Source organism: Patagioenas fasciata, chromosome 12 (genome assembly GCF_037038585.1).
Source record: "Patagioenas fasciata isolate bPatFas1 chromosome 12, bPatFas1.hap1, whole genome shotgun sequence".
NCBI classification, from domain to species: Eukaryota; Metazoa; Chordata; class Aves; order Columbiformes; family Columbidae; genus Patagioenas; species Patagioenas fasciata.
Genome location: NC_092531.1, coordinates 6,166,179 through 6,187,724, shown reverse-complemented (window position 1 = coordinate 6,187,724; position 21,546 = coordinate 6,166,179). Strand labels below are relative to the sequence as shown.

General features: G+C 46.3%; 2 protein-coding genes across 2 annotated transcripts in view; both read right to left on the bottom strand.

Moving 5' to 3' along the window:
* Nucleotides 1-1,903, bottom strand: part of BBS4 (Bardet-Biedl syndrome 4) — a 36,825-nt gene extending 34,922 nt beyond the window's left edge. Inside the window, exon 1 of the mRNA XM_065847151.2 lies at nt 1,836-1,903. Coding sequence (XP_065703223.1) covers nt 1,836-1,859 — 24 coding nt within the window. The 5' untranslated portion in view covers nt 1,860-1,903. The remainder of the gene's footprint in view (nt 1-1,835) is intronic.
* Nucleotides 1,904-3,533: 1,630 nt separating this feature from the next.
* The window catches only part of ARIH1 (ariadne RBR E3 ubiquitin protein ligase 1), a 51,658-nt gene continuing 33,645 nt past the window's right edge, over nt 3,534-21,546 (bottom strand). Inside the window, exons 4-14 of the mRNA XM_065847083.2 lie at nt 20,829-20,921; nt 20,400-20,455; nt 16,983-17,049; nt 16,170-16,276; nt 15,643-15,685; nt 14,895-14,966; nt 8,641-8,771; nt 8,490-8,547; nt 7,184-7,444; nt 6,238-6,350; nt 3,534-4,319 (exon numbers count right to left, since the gene is read on the bottom strand). Of these exons, the coding sequence (XP_065703155.1) occupies nt 4,235-4,319; nt 6,238-6,350; nt 7,184-7,444; nt 8,490-8,547; nt 8,641-8,771; nt 14,895-14,966; nt 15,643-15,685; nt 16,170-16,276; nt 16,983-17,049; nt 20,400-20,455; nt 20,829-20,921 (1,086 nt within the window). The 3' untranslated portion in view covers nt 3,534-4,234. The remainder of the gene's footprint in view (nt 4,320-6,237; nt 6,351-7,183; nt 7,445-8,489; nt 8,548-8,640; nt 8,772-14,894; nt 14,967-15,642; nt 15,686-16,169; nt 16,277-16,982; nt 17,050-20,399; nt 20,456-20,828; nt 20,922-21,546) is intronic.

The following is a 21,546-nucleotide window of genomic DNA, read 5'->3' as shown; positions in this document are numbered from 1 at the left end:
GTTTGAATGTCTGCAGAGAAGGAGACTCCACAACCTCCCTGGGCAGCCTGGGCCAGGCTCTGACACCCTCACCCCCAACAAGTTTCTTCTCCTCTTTCAGTGGAACCTCCTGTGTTCCAGTTTGCACGCATTGCCCCTTGTCCTGTCACTGGTTGTCACCCAGAAGAGCCTGGCTCCATCCTCGTGACACTGCCCCTTTCCATATTGATCCCCAGGAATGAGTCCCCCCTCAGTCTCCTCTTCTCCAGCTCCAGAGCCCCAGCTCCCTCAGCCTTTCCTCACACGGGAGATGCTCCACTCCCTTCAGCATCTTGGTGGCTGCGCTGGACTCTCTCCAGCAGTTCCCTGTCCTTCTGGAACTGAGGGGCCACAACTGGACACAATATTCCAGGTGTGGTCTCCCCAGGGCAGAGCAGAGGGGCAGGAGAACCTCTCTGACCTACTGACCACCCCCTTCTAACCCACCCCAGGTACCATTGGCCTTCCTGGCCACAAGGGCCCAGTGCTGGCTCATGGTCACCCTGCTGTCCCCAGGACCCCCAGGTCCCTGTCCCCAGGACCCCCAGGTCCCTCTCCCCTACACCCAGGACTCGTGGACAAGCAGCTACCCAATCAGTGGAAAATAAATAGATTTTATACCATTTTCCTTATTTTACATCAAAAATCAAGTCTTCACAGAAGAGATACATGATTACACAGGGAAGCATTTATATTTTTGACTTCCAATTTCTTGGGGAAGAGACGCTCCTCGCTCCTCTTCTCCAGACACGACACAGGATTTTATAGACCTGTGTTGCCTCCCCCTTCCTTAATAAACATTGTTTTTAAAGTGAAGATTCAGTCTATCCTTGTTCCTTGTAATGCTTTGGTAACATTATCTTGTTTTACTCTTTTTTTTGGTGGAAAGGATGAGAGATCCTCAGTATAGGGTCTGAGACATGGAAAACAACCCAGATGTGCACAGGAAAGGCTTTCACCAGCTTTATTTGTAACATTTAATTCACCTTGCTGATTCCTGTTGGGATAAGCTGCGTTGATACTTTCACAGAATCACCCAGCTCCAAGAACTCATTCCTAAGTGCACAAAGCCCCTCTTTTTTTATATATTTGCCATTTTTTCCCCCTATACACATCATCCCAATTCCAAAACCTGTCGTTCTGCACTGTTAAGACTTTCCTGTAGCTTCACTTATTTCCTCCTCACTTTAATAACTTTCCAACCAGCCTTTAGTGCGGATCATTTCTAGACACACTGGCCCGGTTCCAATCGTCCGGCACAAGAACCCTTCACCACAAAAAACAGAGAGCATTTATTCCTTCTGTCCGCTCCTTGCTTTTTAACCAGATATTTATGCACTAAATGATTTTTTTTACATTATCCCAGGACTATATATTTTTCTTAAGGGCCCCTGACAATAAGAAACCCAGGTGCACGACGCAGTAGTTGGATTTAAGGCAATTTCCCCAAACACACAAGGAAAAGCGAGCAGTGGGAGGCTGAGAAAAGCTTCCATTCCACTAGATTACGCCTAGAAAAGTCGGAGTGCGGCTGAATTTCCGTTATGTTTTCGCTAGAGAGTGTGCAAAGGTTAAAAACTCGCTGTTTAAAAGCAGCTCCCGCCGACACCATCCCGGTCTCCCCTCAGTTCCCCTCAGTTCTCCTCAGTCCCCCTCACCTCCCCTCAGTCCCCCTCACCTCCCCTCACCTCCCCTTAATTCTCTTCGCCTCCTCTCGCCTCCCCTCAGCCCCCCTGGTCCCCCAGCCCAGTCCGGCCCCACCGCAGCCCCCCCAGCGCCCAGGGGGCCCGGGCAGGAGGCCGAACAGCGGCTCTCACCGGCTCGGCCTGCGGCTCCGCCATGGCTGCGCGGCGGGAAGCGGCGGCAGCCCCGTTCCCATGGCGACCGGCGCTTCCGCCGCTGAGCCCGCCGGGAAGGCGGCGGTGCCGGCGGGAGGACCGGGGGCATCCCCGTGGTCCGTTCGCCACGAAAACTCGTGAAATAATAAAATACCGGTTTATTAGGCGGGTTTTTTCAGAACTCCCGCTGCGTCTTCAAGCCGCCGGCCCCTCCTCAAGCCCCCCGAGCCCCTCAGCCTCCCGTCATGGAGCCACAGGAAGGATTTGGGGTTTTCTTTATATTTTCCACGGAGAACGTCACCCCAAGGCGCATCCCAATGTCGTGGAGTTGCTGTGAGGAAGGGTGTTTAACCGTCATTATCTTCGGGTTTGTCAAAATCCATCGAGATTTAAGAGAACATGAGCCAGGTGCATTAGGGCTGGAGGCTGCCCACATCATTCGGGTATTGATTTTTGGGGAAAATCCAGTAAAAACCCAACACCAGATAGAGCCTGCGCCACACTCGGCCGTCCCGCTGTGCTCCCAGAGAGCCCATGGCCTCCAAAAGCGTTTTAGTGCAGGGATGGGGAAGTTTTAGAGCCAAGAACCCCACATAGCCACCACCAGAGACCAAGAACATCCCCGCTCCATCCCACCCCACGCCAGCAGAAGCACAGAAACCCTCATTCCCAGGGCAAAAAAGGCCGTTTTATAGGGATCCGGGGGGGGAAAAGAGGTGCAGGGGGATAAAACGACATGGCTGAAGTGTCCACATTCATCAGCAAGGGAGGTGAAGTGACCCAGGTGCCACCTAGGAGCAGCGTTTTGTAGCCTGCGATCTGCCTTTGGAAACGGGCCCCTTTGGAAACGGGTCCCCCCTGGAAGCTGGCAAAAAATACCACAGGAGGAGTTCCTATACAGGAGTAAATTTAATAAAACCACCACCACTTGTTTACTTTAACATAGCTCTTGTTACAGAAATCATAAAAATGGACTCAGTTCGCTAACTCATTAGTTCTTGCCCCTTTTAATTGAAAAATACCCCGCTGATTTCAACGTCTACTGCGCTAGATGGAGTGTTAAATATTTGCCAGGACAGGATGCCCAGTAATTGAGCCCAAAACAAACACAAAGACAATTGCATCATCTTTCCTTTTCAATGTTACGACTTGTTATAACGTAAGTGAAACTTAAACAGCAAGGAAGGGTCCGTTCAACAGATGGAAGGGGGAAGGAGAGGAGATCCACAGCCAAAAACAATCTTTCCAGGAGTCTTTTGAGCAGTAGTGCAAAATACCCCTCCTTTTCCTGCCTCAGAATTCAAAAATAAATCCCTAGGTGCACACGGGAACGGCGGAGGTGGATTTGGGCAATCCGGGGCCAAAAAGGAAAGGCAAAGCATCCTGAACTGCAGTGTTACCGAGGGGACGGGTCTGGCACCAGCGGTGGATACACACACAAAACTGTGGAGGCCGTGGACGTAAAGGAACTATAGGAAGAGGAAACAAAAACCCAACTTCTCCAGTAAAAGCCTTCCAAAAGAAAAAGAAATATATATATATATATTCACTACACCAGCACACGCTTCCCCCACCCATCCCAGGGAAATCAAAATGAAACAACAACAACGAAAAAAATAATAATAATTAAAAAAAAAAATCAAACTGAAAGAAAATGCACAGCAAATAGACATAATCTTGAAGATTTTTAAAGAATAAATATTTTTTTGTAATTAAACATTATGCAAACACGTGCCACGCTTGCTCTTTGTCCATGCATATGCGCTATATACAACTTTGAAAAATACTGTGTTGTCCTCTTTTTGTTTTAAAAGTCATATACAAAGGTTTTGTTTTTCTGGTTTTAATTCCTTGCTGTGTAACCCCCCTTCCTCCCCTCCCCAAAATCATCTTTACATGGAGCCAATCGACATTCATCCGTGTACCTGGGTGGCAGAGAGGAGGAGAGGGGTGGGAGAGCCACCCCCCCTTACCAAAGTACATCAAAAAGGATGGTTTGGACATGAAAAGCAGTGTCAAGAAACTGGTTTAAATTTCATCTGTACTACACACAGGAAAAGAAAGATAGAAAAGAAAAAGGAGTCGGCTTGGAGAATGAAGCTACGTTGCAAGTTAAAGTCGGAGGGTTGTTTCTTGTTTTTAGTGCGTCTGTCACGCTCTTATTGGCCACCTAGAATACTGTTGTACAATGTTTTTTATCTACCTTTTTTTTTTATTACAATATAATTTACTTAAATTTTCTGTTAACAAAACAGAATCCCGGTACTACAGACCAGCGGTGTAACAGGCGTTAGCGCCTTGCGTGTGGTTTTTATTTGAATCGCATGAGCACTCGAGATGGTAAAAGGGTTCAGAGTTCGTTTAATGCGGGGCCGGGCTCAGTCCTCGATGTATTCCCACAGGTCCTTCTCGTAGCCTTCGTGCACGTGCTGCAACAAAACCCTTCGTCGACTCTCGCAGTATCTGCAGCGGAGAGAAACGGCACAGAGAAAGCAGGTGAGAAACCACGGCTCGGCCCCAGCAGCGCAAACTTACATCAAGCCTCGCTTCCCAAAGAGGAGATTCCCCCGAGAAGGGACGTTGTAGCCCGTTAACAGCGCTAATTAAGACTTCAGGCGCTCAACTCCAGGTCCCTGGCTGAAAAAACAGCATGTAAATTTAGTTTCCATGCGTATCCCAAAAGCCCCTACGGCTGAGGAACCTTTCTTAATAACTTAAAAAGGAAGAAGCGGCAGCGATTTGCTGAAGGCAGGGCCCCAAAACAGGGCGCTGGTGCCCTATCAGGACAAGAAAATCCAGGGCAAAACCTCAGGAGAGCATTTTATTCCCCTCCAAAACCCTGGGGGTCAAACCGGTTACAAGAAGGGTTACTGGTTTGGTTGGGGTGCAGACTTGACCTCCCATCGCAACTCCTGCGGCTCAGAGGGGCACTCGCCCACCTACACACATTGAAACAGCTAAAAGCTGCCAATAAAACTGATCCCAGAGTTAGGCCCAGTCCTACTAGGATAAGTGATACTGAGGAAAAGCAGTATCACAGGAATATCTCAAAAGATGCCATGTTCATGTCAGGGGCACCCGCAGCCCTTATGCTGCCACCACGAAATAAAACTGTTCTGGCTCTCCTCATCGCCATCAGCTGTTGCAACACAAACCACCATACACAAAGTGCCACAGATTTTCCGAAGCACGTGCCAGCAAACGCGCAGTTTCTGCTTTCATAACTTCAGTTCTGCTGCTGCTGGTGGTGGGGGGTTAATCCTGTTTTCTAGAAATGTCTTGGCAAACAAAGAGATGGAATGGGCCGAAACCAAATCAGCTCGGATGTCAGCTCCTGCCATTTCCCAGAGCTCTCTAAACCCCCTCGGTAACATCCTTGGGCCTGGTCTTGCATCAGTACACAAAGAGCACTGCTCAGGACATGATTAAGACATGACTGAACTAGTTAAGTAGGGACCTGCACGGGCTTGACATGCATACTTTCTTCCCAAAAACATGAAGGAAGGTTTCAGATGCTGTGTTTTCGGGCTCTACTAGAGGTTTGAACTTCTTCTGAATAGCTGTTACCAACCCTAGAAGAGCACCCAGTTTCAGAGGACTCGAGCAAACAGGCAGCTTGAGCTGAGATGCCAACTTAACAGCCGACTGAAAGGGTAAATTATAAAACATCTCAAGAGACAAGGTCTGATAGTCTTGTCCTGTCCCAGCTTCACGGCTACTTCCACACCCCAGCGTCCCCAAGTCACTACAGCTCACCCTACTTCGGCTGTTTTCCCCTCCCTGAGCAAGGCCTAAGAAACTCAGTGACTTTGGCAAAATGCCTCAAAAGCACAAGGATTATCTTGTGACTCATCCACATCCTCAGCTTTGTATTTTTCCACCGCGCAGAAGCAACTCCCCCAGGACTGTAGAATCTTTGGCACTTGTGCCACCCGCACCCCGGTTCCTCCGCTCTCCTCCCCAGCCTGGGCAGGTTGCGCGCTCCCTCCTCTGGGATGTGGTTTTTCTACACCTGCCTTTGGCACAAATGGACCCAAGAGATAAATAAAAAGAGCCGACTGCTCTTATGGCAACTCATCCTAGGCCATAAGTGGGAACAACAAAGTTGCTCCTTGTTCTTTGGCCCTCACTACGCTGGTTCTATCTCAGTCCTGGTCATCCCCACGCGCTCATTCTGTGCAGGAGCAGCAGAGCACAAGGAGCTTTTGGTCAAAATATTTCTCCGTTACAAGACTGAATCTTGTAGTGACTGCTCAGCAGAGCAGACATGAGGCAGAGTTGGGAGTGTGGCAAGTGCACGTGTCACCCCCTGTCACACGGGATGGATGGAGATACGGGTGCTCGAGCAGATTTTGCATAGAGGATTATTTAAAAAACAAACCTGTACTTATCCTGTACTTTCTGCTTGATGTCCTGCAGCGAATCTTGGGATATATCTCGCTCGAGGTACCCGGAAAGGACCTCTGTAGCATTCTCTAAGTCTGCTTGGTTATTCTGCAAAGACAAAAGCAAGAGCATTTTGGAATAGAAGGAAGAGATTCTTCTTTTCTTCAATGCAACTGAAATCAGTACTGAAATAAAAAACAAGATTAGTGTTAACGTAACCTGCCCTGAGCAGCAGATTGAAAAGGCTGAAATTTCTTCATTCGATCAGAAGAGAATCTGCATGTCTACCAGTAAGTCTTCACGTCTTCCACGATGTACAACATCCTGGCAAACCTAAAAAATCCTTTCCTTCCTACTGCTACAGCACAGTACAACCCAATTTATCTTCTCTGCTGTCTCTTGGCTATTTATTCTTTTGCCAGCACATGCAAAGCCTGTTCTGACTCCCAGCCCATCCACAGCAGTGGCAGAGCAAAGGCTCCAGTCGCTCTTTGTGGCCTTTGCTGAGCGTGCAGCGCAGCACCATCCTGCTTAGGTTCTGCACAGAGACCAGCAAAGGACTCTCAAATGATAAATAGCCAATACAGTTTCACCTGCAAAGCAGACTGGACCTGCAAGTGCAGTTCTGCCGGCAGTGCCCTTGGAAGAAAACAAAACGCAACACCAGGGAAAGGTAAAATGCCAGATTTAAGCTTTGAACTGGCAAATTTGGCATTAAGACAGAACCTCAATCCCTTTCTTGTTTCAGTAACTTGCAACTTTAACTCCTCCTCCAGCAGGGAACGCTGCACAATGCCCAGCACGACCTCTAACTTTTGCCTAACAGAATATTAAGACAGACTAACTTCTGCACAACTGAGGACACCAGCTTCTCCAAGCATCATGTCCCTATTTCGCTTAACTTAATGATCTGAACTCCTGACAACCGTGTTTTCTCCTACCTCAAAGATAATGGACTGATTATTCTTTTTGAGGTAGAAGGCAAAGACGTAAGTGTACATGAGTGTGGCACGACACTGGCAGAGGACGTCGACTGCTTTCTTCAGGAACTGCACCTCGATCCACGACATGTTGTGCTGCTGCATCTCCTCCATCTTCTGCTTCACCTGAGCATAGAGCTTGTGCTCGAAGCGCAGGCTCTGCATGTGGTTCATGTAGCGGTTGCAGTAGAACAGGTACCTCTGCAGGGCTGCTCTGGATCGCTGTGTTAATTCCCATTAGGGGGGGAAACAATAAAACAAAGAGTTGGAACAAAGCAATGGCCGCAAGAGAAGTAAACCCTCCACAAGGCTCTTCCTGACCCTGAGAAGGAGCTTCCTTTCCAAAGGTGTTTCCATTCAAGCTATAGGACTTAAATGCGTCCAGCTTCATAACAAACAGCAACAGGCAGATTTTATCAGCTTTATGGCTAATAAGGAATTCTAATTAAACAATTACTGTTAAGCAGGCAACCCTAGGTTGCCCAAGCCACATTGATTGTAGAGCAGGGGAAAGACACCATGTGCTAAGGAGTACAAGAGAACCAAGATGACTCTATACGCATTCATCTCATTTTTGTTTCACTGACAGATCAGCTGGAAATAAAGTGACAACGTGGGCTTGGTTAAACTCGTACACTGTGGATGTGCAAAGGTAACACATCTCAGCCAAATTCATCCTTATCTGCAGGAAATATTGTGGTTCATGGCTAGAATGGTACTTTGACAGAGATGCAGGAAATGAATTCCTGCAAGCTGCAGCACACAGCATGCAATCCCCGCCATTAAACAGGGATTTGGTTCTATCCAAAATACTTTAATGTAGCTGCAACTTCACCCGCAACTTCCTCAAGTATCGTAATTGGAATGATGGTGGTCTGTTCTATTTCTATTCAAGAGGTCTGTCATGTCTAAACACCTCAGGTTTCACATTAAGAACTTGGTAGTAAAGACTTTTTTAATGAAGAACGTGAGGATTGTTGTCTCAGACCCACAGCATTAGGAAGACTTCACGTGAAGAGCCGCTATAAAACAGGCAAGGCAGCGTGACACAATCGAGCCAATCTGTTCTTTACGTTAAGTTCAAGTGCCTTTGAATGTTTTTTGTCTGGCAGAAAGAGCCCAAAGCTGTGGGGGAACTTAAATGTCTTTTGGATTTGTGCTCAAATCCAGGAAATTCTACGGAGCCAATTTATAGGGTTACAGAAAACCAAAAAACACACCACAGAGCCCCTGTGATCTCGCTTGTCACCAGAAGTTACTGACTCACCTCCTGTGCATCCCTTGCTGCCTTTGCATCATCCTCATTGTAGCGATTACAGTTGTACCTGTCAAAACAGACAAAGGTTCCACAGATTTCAGCCCAAACCGATGCCGTTCACATCACGGCTTCTCGGTGTGGCTGCGGGACCCAAACTCACCAGGCAGATCCGTGGGGCTCCCAGGGGCCCAGACACACCCAGCAGAATTCCGCTTTGCAGTTCTGGTTCCGACAGACCATGTGGTTGCAGCCCCCGTCCTTCTCGATGGTGACGTGGCATTTCGGGCATTCCTGTTGGCAGGACAGACAGACAGCGCCGTTAACAGGGCAAGCACAGAACCCACAACGCTCTGCTGAAGTTCAGAGGGTTCCTGTGGCAGTAACAGATCGCACATCAAGTGAAACGTGTGATTTACTCCTTCCCTTTGATCACTGAGATCCGAGTCTGAGTCCGGCCTTAAAACTGGAGCAGCTAGACAGCTAAAAACCCTAAGGAATAAGGCATTTTATCTACACTGCTGTCGCAGTGCTACGCTGGATGGGTAATGGCATGACCTCCTCCAAAATCACAGCAGTTGCGACAGCCTGTAACCGCTCAGAGGAAGACATCTGGCTTCTCTTCACCATCAAGCACTTGGCCCACTTCAGCACTCAAAACTGGAAAACAAAAAGCTTAACAGTGAGCCGATCTCACGCTGTTATCAATCCAGGACACCTGCCGCTGGAAAATGCCACCCGAGAAGTCACTGAAAACACGCAGCAAGAATCCAGCGTGCTTCAAAGCAGCTTCTGGTGGCTTAAGAGACACTTCTCCTCCTGGGGCACTGCCGCATGTCCCGTCGGGCCTCTTGTCCTCCTCTTCATGTGACACCACACTGAAAACTTTGTGACAAAAGCCCCAAAGGGGTTTCCCTGTCAGGTGTGAGGTCTTTGACAAAGCCGCTATCAAAGAGCAGTGCTGCACAGGGAAATCTTTGGGGAAACGCTTTTTCTATAACTCCAGCATCATTCTCACCCATCAGCAGCATATGGCCACTTTCTCAAGTGATATTCAACTCACGCAGAGCATCAAAGGTTATTTTCTGTAGTATCCCAATGAGCACATAAAGCTGAGGTTGCAAGAATATAACAAAGCCACCCCTATAAGCAAAGGAGCTGAATCCAGCTCCAATCTGCCGCGCTTCTCTTGTGCTGGGACGCAACACAGCCGCACAAGAGCGGGACCAAGGAACACATCAGGCTAAAACCCTCCAAAATACACCCATTTGAGCCTGGCTGAGGTCCTCACTCTAGTTCATCACACAGCCACGCCAGCATTTATGATGTTTTTGCTGAAGCCAGTTTTATCTACAAGGCAATAACAAATATATCCACACAAGTAATCGACACTCACATGAAATCAGCTGCAGCTTTTGGGTCAGAAGCTGATAAAATCCCCTCCCCAGTTAGGAGTTTTTACTGTTTGTTACCCAGAGGAGACACCAAAAACATCATTTCCTATTCAGGCATACTCTCAATAAAAGGAAAAAGCCAACACATTTGATCAATCTATAAGCACTACTTTTACAAAAGACACAATCCAACACATCCTTGTACGTTCACTTCAAGTTTCCCAACTATTACTACACTTTTCCCACCAGCTTGCCTATCTGTATTGTAAGAGCCAAGAGGATTTGCACAGCGAGAAGTGCTCAGAAGGCAACTCAGGAGGTGCAGAAGACCCACGTGGTCTCCAGATGTCAGACGCGGCCCTTCCCGCTGCAGGGAGGGAGCTTTCAATTAAAGGCAAAGCAGAATACAAGGGAAAAAGAGACAAAAACTAAGGTTCGTTGCAGCAGTTTGACCTCACTAGGAGGTTCTCCTTGCTTCAAGCTGGGGGGTTGAACGAGATTATGCTCCCAAAGGATGGGGCAGAAAGGGATGAGATCCCACACAACCAGCACAGTTCTCCTGAGCCGTTCCTTTGAAAGGATCACAGCTCTTGTAGCACTCACATCCCATCAGCAGGTCACAAGCAGGGCTTGGCCTGTGTGAGAGGGCTTTTTGGGTTTGGTTCAGGTGGTTTTGGGCTGATTGTTACTCACGAGGGGACTTTTCCAGCCCTGCTTTGCACCCCATCACCTGTGTGTGTCCTACAAAGAGCCGCTGTACTCTGGAGTAACCGAAGCCGAGCAGCTCAGGGGACATCATCAAGGTACCTCTTGGGCTGTCCATGGGATGGAGACTCAGCCAGGTAAGCCTGAGCCCAACCTGACAAGTTCTGTGAACTTCAGAGTCAAAAATGGCCCCTTCCTTTGAGAACGCTACCAGTGCGGTATCTATTTGCCAGGCAGCCCTTCAATACCCTCTTCCAACCCTGCACCATCACCTCAGGACCTAAACTGAGTCTGTCCCATCAATATCCTTCATAGCTGTGAGGATCCCAGCTCAATGAGCTCATCAGCAAGGGTGAACCTCACTAATTTGTACCAACAGCAGCACTGCAGGGTGACACAGCTCCCGTCACTCCAACGCTGGGCTACACGGTGACAGAGGGTGCTCAGGCGAACACGGTGGTCGCAGAGCTGCGCGATTTCCTCTAACCACGTCTCATCTGATGAGATGCCAACACCCACATGCCTCGGTGGAAGACTGAGCTAACCCAGCCTTCCTGCTTGGAAAACCCCACAACCGGGAGAAGAAACAGTTCCCGGCTGACCTGCCAAACTGGAGAGGCGCGGTGGGGCTGGTCCACACCACAGAAGACGTGGGACCATCCTCATCTGCACGTGGGCTTCATTCTAACCCTGGGATGCAAAAATAAAACCCCTAATTACAGCCCTTTTGTGATAGGGAATACCATCCTTTTCCTGCCTTTACACAAGCAAAGCACAAGCCAGGCAGATGACACAATAACCTATGCAGGCACATGAAGCTGTGTAGAAGTTGAATATTATTAAAAATTAAGGAAAAGCCACAAAAGAACACGCTAAAGAAACACTGGACAGCAGCAGAAAGAAAAAAGCAGCAACTACTCAAGTTAGCGACGCAACGAGTGGGAGAGATTTATAGATTAAGGAGGATAGAGAAGGAAGATCTTCTTGAGAATTACGGCTACGCAACAACACAACAGCCAGCAAATCAAATTACCGAAGACTAGATTATTCTGCCGTGATGCAAAAGTGACCTCATTATCGTTGTTTCGCTCCAAACAATTCAGTATTGCACTTGAAAATCGGGCAAACCTGGCAAAGGAGAACACGCTCCATTTGTCATAAAAACACCATGAGCCTCAGGTGTTTCATGAATGGGGGTCTAAATAGAAATATATTGAGCATTCCAGGGCAGGTGTAACAGATTACTCCTCTGGAACTCCCTGCAACCTGTCCTATAAAAATAAGAAAAGAACCCTCAACCACCACGGGGATTTCTTAATGCATTTCAACCAAATCCGAAAGCGCTGAACTTCATTATGGTTAGTGCAAAATAGTACGGTTGTGACAACACCTGGAGTCGTTCAGCAAAATGGTATTTTCAACACTGAGAGGGAACGACGGCATGTGTTCAGTCACTAAAAAGCGACCTGAAAAGGAAGAGAACTGGGTTAGTGCCACTTGATCTTGCTTGGAGGAGAAAAAACGGCCAATGGCTTTTTCTGGAGGAGCGAATGTGCCTGTTTTGTAGGCCAGACGTTCAAGCCCCGTCTCGCCCGGGAGAGGCCGCGATGGGACGTGCCAGGAGGGGAAGGCCGGGGCGGTTTTGGTATCATATCAACAGCTTTCATTAATACCAATTTAACTCCAACAAAAAAGCAGCGCCCTGGGTGACGAGCAGCACTGTTACCATCTCCCTTCTCCTCCCTTTAGTATTCTAAGACGTAGAAACATTAACAACGCCAAAACTCCCGTTTAAAACAGGTTTCCACCCTCCTTTTAGGCTGCTTTCAGGGAGCCTTGATACACCGTAAGAACCCAAAATTAACACACAAACCCTAGTTTTCTATATTTCTTACTCCTTGGAGGGTCCAGTTAACAGAAGTACCTGATCTATGTGGTTTCTTTATTCCCAAAGTCACACAAACCAAATAATACCTGAAACCTGCCTAGTTTGATTCAAGAACTATTTAGGAACCACGTCTGTATGACAAACTGAGAAATACATGTGCAAAACCTTGGACCATTCAATCCTTCCCTGCGAGAAGGAGAATTAGAGGCTTGTTAAAGAACTTGTACGGGCTTATCTCAAGTTTAAATTAATTTAGTTAAGCTGAACTCATGTGTGAAAGTGTCTTAAGTAAGAGGCCATTGACTCCAGCGCACTCTCTGCTGCAAGGGCTCTATCTTCTGTTTAAATAGAAAGAATTCAGTGCAGGTCTCCTAAGTGCAAATAAATGAATGCAAAATAAAATATAAAAAAATATATACATACATAGGAAGCCACAGAACTTGCTACTCCTATTCCTCATTTTTCATTCAGACCATTCTACATAATTCATCAAAAAATGTATCGCATCACTCCAGTTTGTGAGCAGAAACCAATTCGGCTGGGTTTCAGTTCTCTACTCTCTCACGCAACGATTGCCTCATTTTCTGTGCCTATTCTGTCTCCCAGGGCAAGCTGGAACAAATGGATGGCGCATTCTCCTGTTGCAAAGGATTACCCAGATTTCAAGCCTGCATTCCAGGAGGACAAGTATTTTTCTCTTACACCTTCATCTTGGTAAGACAGGGGGATTTTTTGCCCTGAAAAAGAGACATCCAGGACAGGACTGCAGCTCAGCATCGCGCTCGGAGGACTCGAGAAAGCACTTTTCAAAAGCTAGAAACAGCAACAGAGACTGTAGTCACCATTCAATTACTTGGGAAAGAGTTTTCTATGGAAAATGGGTTTGTTTTGCATCTGATGGTACCTGATACTCCCTTCTACGTTCTTCAAAAGGATTGAATTGATGGGGAAACCATAAGGCTCCAGGACAGTTGGCTTGTGTGTGATTACCCCTATGTTCTTTTTCTTCCTGTTGTTTTCCCCACTGTAAGAGCATCTTGTATGGTATTAGAAGTAGGGCTGTTCAAGGACAACAGCTCTTCTGCTGCTGACACCAGACCATAGAAACTAAAAGATAAGCTGGGCTTGGCCACACTCATTTCTCCTCCTCACAACAAAAAACCTTCTTACTCTGGCCATTCAACACTATTTCTGAGAGTCCAGGTCACGCTTTAAATAGCAGCCCAGCCACTAGCCGTTTTAATGAGCACAGAGTAAGAGAAAGCTTAATATTTGATTATAATAAAAAGCAGCAAGGAGGTTGATATCACACCCTGAGGGGCAGCAGCAGCTCCTCATCCACCTCCCAAGGGCTTTGGGACACAAAAATAGGGCTGTGGCCTTTCTGATGCCACAACTATATGACATCCAAAGCTAAAAGCTGCTTTGCACATACCCTTTCCAAGCTGTTTGGCTACTCTTCCTCAGCTTCAATATCTGAAGGCTGAGTAAAGTTTGAGCAAATTTGGGTCTGTTCTTGAGCCACAAGACATCTTGGAATACACATCTTCGAAAAAGGCGATTTCACTTTGCAGAGCAACATTTGGCCTCCTCGCGGGGGCCACACGGGTCTCAGCGCACACAACAGAAAGCGGCAGCCCAGGCTGCAGAATTTCAGCCCAATTTTAACCGCGCGTTTCAGCGCGATGGGCGTTTCTGCTCTCGCCATAACGCCGCATTCCAGCTCAATGAAAACCACGCAGAAAGCAGCGGCCACCGCCGCAGACAATACCATTAACCAGTTACACAACCGGGGCTGCGAAAACAAAGCGGCCGTTCCCTCGCAGCCTCCCGGCTCCGAGCGAGCCCCAGCTCTGCTCCCAGCGCCCCCATGGCATCTGCCGCTTTTGTTTGCTTTGCCGCCATGCCAACCTTTTGTTTCCAATTCATCTCCAACTGCACAAACGGCTGAAGTTTCAGGCAAAGCCGGGCAGGAAGACATTTACATAATAAAATCTTACCAGCTGCTCTGCCAGTCTCCGGCTGGAACGCTGCCCAGCGGAAATGAACGGCTCGAGAGGCCAACCCCGGGGATTTCAAGGCAGATGTGAATTATCGCAGCCAAATCGAGCCATGGGTGGTGGGAACATGTTTCACACGCTTGGAGCGAGGCGCAGATTTGCTCAGGAAGCCACCAGTGCCAGACAGGAGCCCAAAGACTTAAAACTTGAGCTTCCTTTGGGTCTCCAATTAACTCTTTCTTGCAAGAGCAAACTCCACTTAATCTGAAGAGCCCCACCTGATTTCCAGCAATAACACCTTTCAAACACAAGCGCTGTGGATTTTAAGGCTTGCTCTTAACACACAACAGAAAGAATAATCCCAGCACAGAGGAATTAGGCTGCCATTTTTGTTCTCATCTGCTAAGTCTATACAAGAAAACCCCCTCACCTTTGTGTTTGCTGCAATCCAATTAGAAGTTTCACTGTCATCATCACACTTCTTGATCCATTTCTTTAACCACTGTGAGAAAAAAGGAGGAAAAAGAGTTACAACTAAACAAAGGCACTGCAAATGTTCCCTAGATGCCGTTCACATTAATTCCACACAGGAATACAGAGGGGTGTTGGTGCTGGAAAACAGCAGCTCCTTGAGCTACAGACACTTCCCGCAGCACCAGCCCCATCACTCGGCACAAACACTCAAGCAATGAGTGTGCAGTTCTGAACTTCAACCTGCACAAACCTCACACGGGACTCTCAGATAACAAGGATGTTATAACAGCCATCTGCCCAAACTGCGCTCAGACCCTCTGTGATGGCGAGCTTTACCTCAAACCCAGTTTTTCCTTAGGCCCACTCATGCCCACGCTGTCCACCTTACACTTTTTCCCCCCTATTTCTCTTTTTTTAACCTTACCAAGAACATGGCTTTATCAAACAAACACAAGTAACAAAAGCAAGAGACTGCCTGCACCTGGCAGGTAATAAACTGTGCACATCCAGCCCAGCTAAGCCATGTTAAACCTGATCCTTCTCCAGCCAACTTTGAAGCATCCAGTCTGATTCCACCAACTCTTCTCACACTACAATCTAAACTAAGCTTCTTGATGCAAACAGCTGCAAAGCTTGGCCTTCATTTCTACACGTCCTGCACATCCATTGATTTCCAGCTTTCCAAAGAACCTTGACATGCTCACCTTGCATTTAACAGGATCGTGCCAGTTTTCACCGCAGTTAAAGCTGTAAGCGAAAGAAAGGAGAAATAAGCAAATAAAGCTGACAATTATAGCTTTATTTAACTAGGTTAACATGATGGAACTCTTCTTCTGTGTTGCTCTGCTGAAAGACCAAAGCCATTCTAAAGGAAACATTATCCACATTAAAAAAGCCCTCAAATCCCTCAATGGCCATTCCAGAGCAGTATATATCTCAATATATCTTGATTCTCTATAGCGCATGCAGTGAAGAACTTCACCTAATCGGAAACCGCTTGGCTGGAGACCATCTCTAAGTGAAAGTTGGATCCATCTCCATGTCAAAGGAGTCTCGAGACAGGGAGCAACAACTACACAGGGATGGGCTTTGCAACCAGTTGTACCTACTCTGCCTTACCATTTGCAGCCCATACTTCTCCCACCATCTAAATCACAGCCCAATATAAAGGCTTAGAGAATACACACTTTCAAAGTAGCAGCACCACCTTCTTGTACTTGATTTTTCTCACCAAAACTGACGTCCACATTTGCAGCGAACGGGTTTAGCATCAGGATATTGGACTTTGACGACGTGGTGGCAATCTGGGGCAGGACACCATTTTAACAGTCGATTACACTGTGAAATAAAGAAAAATAAAAGCATAATAGAAACAGGATGGGGCACAAAGACCCCCCCGCCCTTCATCCCTTTTTCACCCTTTCAACCACAAGCATTACAAGACTTTTGTCCATCTTTCAGGCAAAAACTACTGCATGCATCACTTCAAACCAGGAGGGAAACCTTGAGCCCAGTAACAACTTACACACTGGGCTTGAGGGTAAATCTGAACAGGTACAACTGGGACAGTGGAATTCTTCCCAAGCACCTTTCTCTCTACGTTTATTCTGATTTTGAGGTTGCAAAGCTATTAGTAATCTGCTAAAAGCAATTTTGCAGCTTTACTTCAAACAGCAAAGGTTTAAGGCATATTCTCATTAGCAAGAACATTTTTTGGTTTTCAGTCTGAAGTATCTGAGGTAACACTCCAGAACAATAAATATTAAATGTAACCTATACACTGAACAGCTCTTGCGTTCTCTTTATCTAATATCTCTAGGTCTTCTGTCCTGTGGATTTTTAAATATCTTCCTACAACAACACCCATAACTAAACAGGCTATAAAATAACCCCTGCAAAACCTCTAACTTGTAGTCACGCTTGATTAGAGACTACGTAAAGAAACCTGACCTACAGTTATCACCAAACCTCACGTCTCTGGTTTGGCACACACACAAGACAAAAACACCCTAGAAGCCGTTCAAAATTGAAAATTAAAACTCACCTCTACAAAACTATTGGTTATTAAATGCTGGTACTTTAATTTAACCTTGGAATCTGTGATCAGGCGCCTGTGGAAAGGGAAGAAAAAGAATTACTGCAGCAAACTTTTTTCCACACCTACTCTGTAAATTAAGACAAATGGTTCCGATTCCTCCTTCTACACTTGCAGGTACTTTTTTGTAATTACCTGTTCTCTATTTGTAAGATCATCTATGATATTATTCTGAAAACTAAAAAGGGCTTATTTAAGTTCTAGTATTGGCTTCAGAACCGTCCAGAAAGCTCACAGGGTTCAAAAGAACTAAACCTCTCGGTGTGAGAGGTTTTATTTAAAAACACTTTCCTGAAGAGCCCAAGAAGCAGAGCAAACAATTTAATTAGTTCATTTACAGCAAACACGAGCGTTTTGTGGCAAACTGTCTTAACAACTGCTCTGTGGTTACTATTTGGCAGACCCGACGTTACCTGGGTTTCAGTGGAACGCTACGGCTTCAGTTTAAAAGTTAATGCGGTTTAAATCTATTTACCACAAAGTCAATTTAAATTCAACATCATAGAGGGCGCACACGACATCACATTTCAATGGATTCAGCTCGGAAGTGGGAGAGAAGAAAACCAGACAAGTAGGAATGCTTGAAAATGGTGGTGACACATTGCAGAGCGTCCGGCCTAGATAACTCAAAATTATTTCATTATGTATTACTCGACACTTGTACATACATCTTGCAGTTACGACTGAAGTGCCTTCTGCATATGTATCTATATAAATATAAAGCTGGACTAATACCCGCTGTGTGGTATCTCTGTTTTGAATTGTAAAGCTTTAAAAGGCCATATCGGATATAAATATTGGAAGGAACAGATTATCCATCAGCCAAAATGAAGCGTACTCCTGCGTGTCCTCATGCCAAAATTCATGAAGGAACAGTGTGCGTGACGATGAGATGTTGCATAAATCCCAGCCCTGAGCCCGGGGAGCTCCCGACCAAATGATGTGATGGTTTTGATATAAAAATAGCACGTGGCAGCCAAATTTTCAGGGCTAAAATAAAACATCAGCTGACAAAGCCTCTCCTCAGGCCAATGTCCATGGCAAGCCTGTAAATTCAGACAGAAACTTACTGAAGAATGAAAAAATTTGAACTTATAATGAGCATTTATAAAGCCATACCTAAGCATAATAAAATGTCATTTCAAAAATTTATTGTATCTACCTATCAGGAACTGGAATTTAAATGATGAGTAATGCCAATATTATTGGCTTTGGACATACAATGACATGAAACTTGGCAAATTAAGAGACTAAAACCATTCCCAGTGCCCATGAACCACCTTCTGGGGTCCATTCCTCTGTCAGCTGAGCTAGAAAAGAAGCGACTTCAAAGAAACCAGGTTGGGGAAAAAGAAATGATTGAAATTAAATCCCAAACTTATCCCTTGATCTCTCCTGGCAGCTCAGTCCAGGTCTACACACCCACATGGCTTCAGAACAATCTCAAGAGTTCATCCAGAGATGGCAGGAATCCTTTAATATACCCTCCCAAAAGACTTGACCACACTGACCTGACACAGCAGCTATGCGAAGATTAAAACAGAGGCAGCACTCCATTTGACTTCCATACGGAGACCCAAAACCCATCCATTCCCACCGAGCAGGATGGTTCTCAGAGGTTACGACCAGATTATTGCCACCCCTGAGCAACCTGCCTTGTTTATTAATAAAATCAACGCCTTTGCATGGTGGCTAAAGCAATTATCAGCAGCAAACGAGGGATAAAACCAGATTATCTTGGGACAGTTTGAAGGTCTTGAAAGAGTTGCAAGGGACCCTTCTCTTCAACCTTCCTACTTGAGCTCAACGGTAACAAGGAAAATGGCCAAGACGACAGCTAAATACTCACAAATCCAGGAAAGTCACCTGAACTGCTCTGTTTAGACTTGTATGGAGATTATTCAACTTGGAGATGTACTTGGCAAGTACTGAGAAGGGAGCAACTATTAACTTGCCCTATCTGCTTTGATCTTCTGATGGATAAACAAACTGGTCTCTAGACATTGTACATTCATCTTAGGTTCCTATAGTTGGGAAACCTAGAGCTGGAGGCTTTGTAAAAAGAAAAATACCTAAAACAAGAAAAATTAGGGACATGGGACGGAGTGCAGATTCCAGTTGGAACTACTTCTGCTTTTATTCATGTCACAAGATTGCTGCAGCTTTGCAAAAAACTGCACGTCCCTCCCCCAGATATTTCAGGTGTCCCCTGTAAGACCAGGGAAAAGTGGGGTTTTACCTCCACAAAACATTTATACCTTTCTTTGGACAAAGAACTTGTTCACTTTACCACCCAGATGCCATTTGAGTGTCATAAGCCCCAGACATCTCTGCAATTTCTAGGCGAGGGGGAATCCCACAGCACGTGGTACGAGCTGAACACTGCACAGATTCACCCCAGCGTCATCGTTTCCTGAGCTATAAAAGCTAGAAAGTGAAACACAAGGATAAAACCACTCGAGACGTTTCCTGCCGAGAGCGTGCGACACCGCAAGTTGAGTTCAGGCTCTCGTAAGCAAAAATCTCAGTCAAGTCACTCAAGATCTTACACGAACTTGAGTTTCCACCCACTGAACTCCACAAGCCGCCCCGCAGCGGGGCACTAAAACATCTCGGCTACTTCCACTTGTATCCAGCCCACACTCCATGACTAATGCAGAGATGCAGGGAAACCACTCGTCTGAAAGAAACTGATATAAAACCAGTAAATTAATATCAATGAATGAGTCAGGCTTCAGGAAGGAAGGAAGAAGGTAACGGAATAAGCTTCTATTTAGACGCTTTTTAGCATGAGGAATTAAAATGAACTTAATCAAGGTTCAGCATTATGAAGGGTGTTACTCATGCAATAACATCACCCGACATAAAAGAGAAGGAAGCTCACGGAATTGACTGCTCCACCATGTAGGAGCAGCCATCCTACAGCTGGACAACTTCAAAAGCAAAGTGACACAGCCTGACACACCAGCTTAATCAAACCTGACCTTTGAGGATCAGCTGCTTTCTATCAGAGGGCAGAAACCACACCCTGCATCGGGCCGTACACAGGACTTTGCCACTGACTCACACATGAACCAGAGGACTCGGTGAACCAGTGGGCTGACCTAGGGAGGAAGTCACAAATTCCTACGGAAATCAAAGGAAACGAGCCGCACAAAGCGGTTAAACGGGGTTTGGAAAGGCTGCCCGGCGTTCATCCTGCTGACCAAACTGGTCAAGCAGTCTTTCCTCCAAGTACTGCGCCACAGGTTGGTCAGGCCTAAACAGGAAGGTAAGACATACCCATATCAAAATAAACAGGTCAAGCCCAACCCCACGAGTAACAAAAAAAGAGAAGAAAGCCAAGAGGTAGCAGATCATACTTACATAACTGTATTGTCATCAACTAAGATATCGCAGCCATGAGCAGGGCATGAAATGGTCTGAAAAACAAACAAAAGGGTCATAAAAGGAACAGGGTTTTGCCTATTTTTTGCATCACAAAGAATCCCAAGGCAACAGACTTCACTACAATCCACAGCAAAAAATAGTATGTTGGTTCTAACGTCACGTCCCAGTGCCAACGTGCACGGTGTGATTCCTCCCACTCAGAACAACCACATCCTAACTCCACGTAGCTCCCTTCAGCTTCACCCATGACAAGTTCTGGGGCTTCGTTTTCTTTGTTCATGTTGGTTTTTTGCTTGTTTTTAAAAAAACCTTAATGAGGAGGAATTCTCCCATTTCCTTCCCCCTCCTCTCCAATCCACAGAATTTCCAGAACTAAACCATGAGGCAGGTGAGTCCACATTTTACCTGTCCCATGCCTTCCTCCATTATTTTGGTAGTTAAATATTCACTCCAGCACTGCATACAGAACTTGTGTCCACACTCTAGGCCGGTGAAGTACTGCAACGACAAACACACAACACAAGGGATCATTTGATCACGTGGATTCACTCCATCACGTCGCCCTCCGCGGTGCTGGGCAGTTTTGTCACATCTCTCATCCCCCACACCAAACTCCAGACGCTCCTATTTATTTTCGCATTGCCAAGGCAGCTTTAGTCACACTTCCAAAGCCAGGCTTTAATCCCCGAGCCAGCAGCAAGGAAAGGTGTGGCTGATCTTTCCATCCTGACTGCTCATGGACATTAATCCCTGTTTCAGGAGTACATAAAGTACATGACACAGCTCTCCCCTATTCTACTCTTGCAAATGAGTAAAATAAACGGAACACCAAAGAGGTCACATTTATAGGATGATACAGACTCTTCTTTTCTCCTGCTTTTTCACTTGGGTGCTGCCCAGAAGTCCCGGAATAAGCACAGGCATTAATTTAGCTCCTTCTTGAATAGGAAACAGTCTGCATTACGGGCTGAGCACTGAACACCAGAAACAGAAAGAACTGTGTGCGCTTACGCTTTGAACGCATGTGCATAAAGTTTGCCAACTTGCTTGGTAAAATTCCCCCCCAAAATCCAGATGCTCATCACCGAAGATCCTAATTGCCAGGTGTAAGTTACTCAATAAA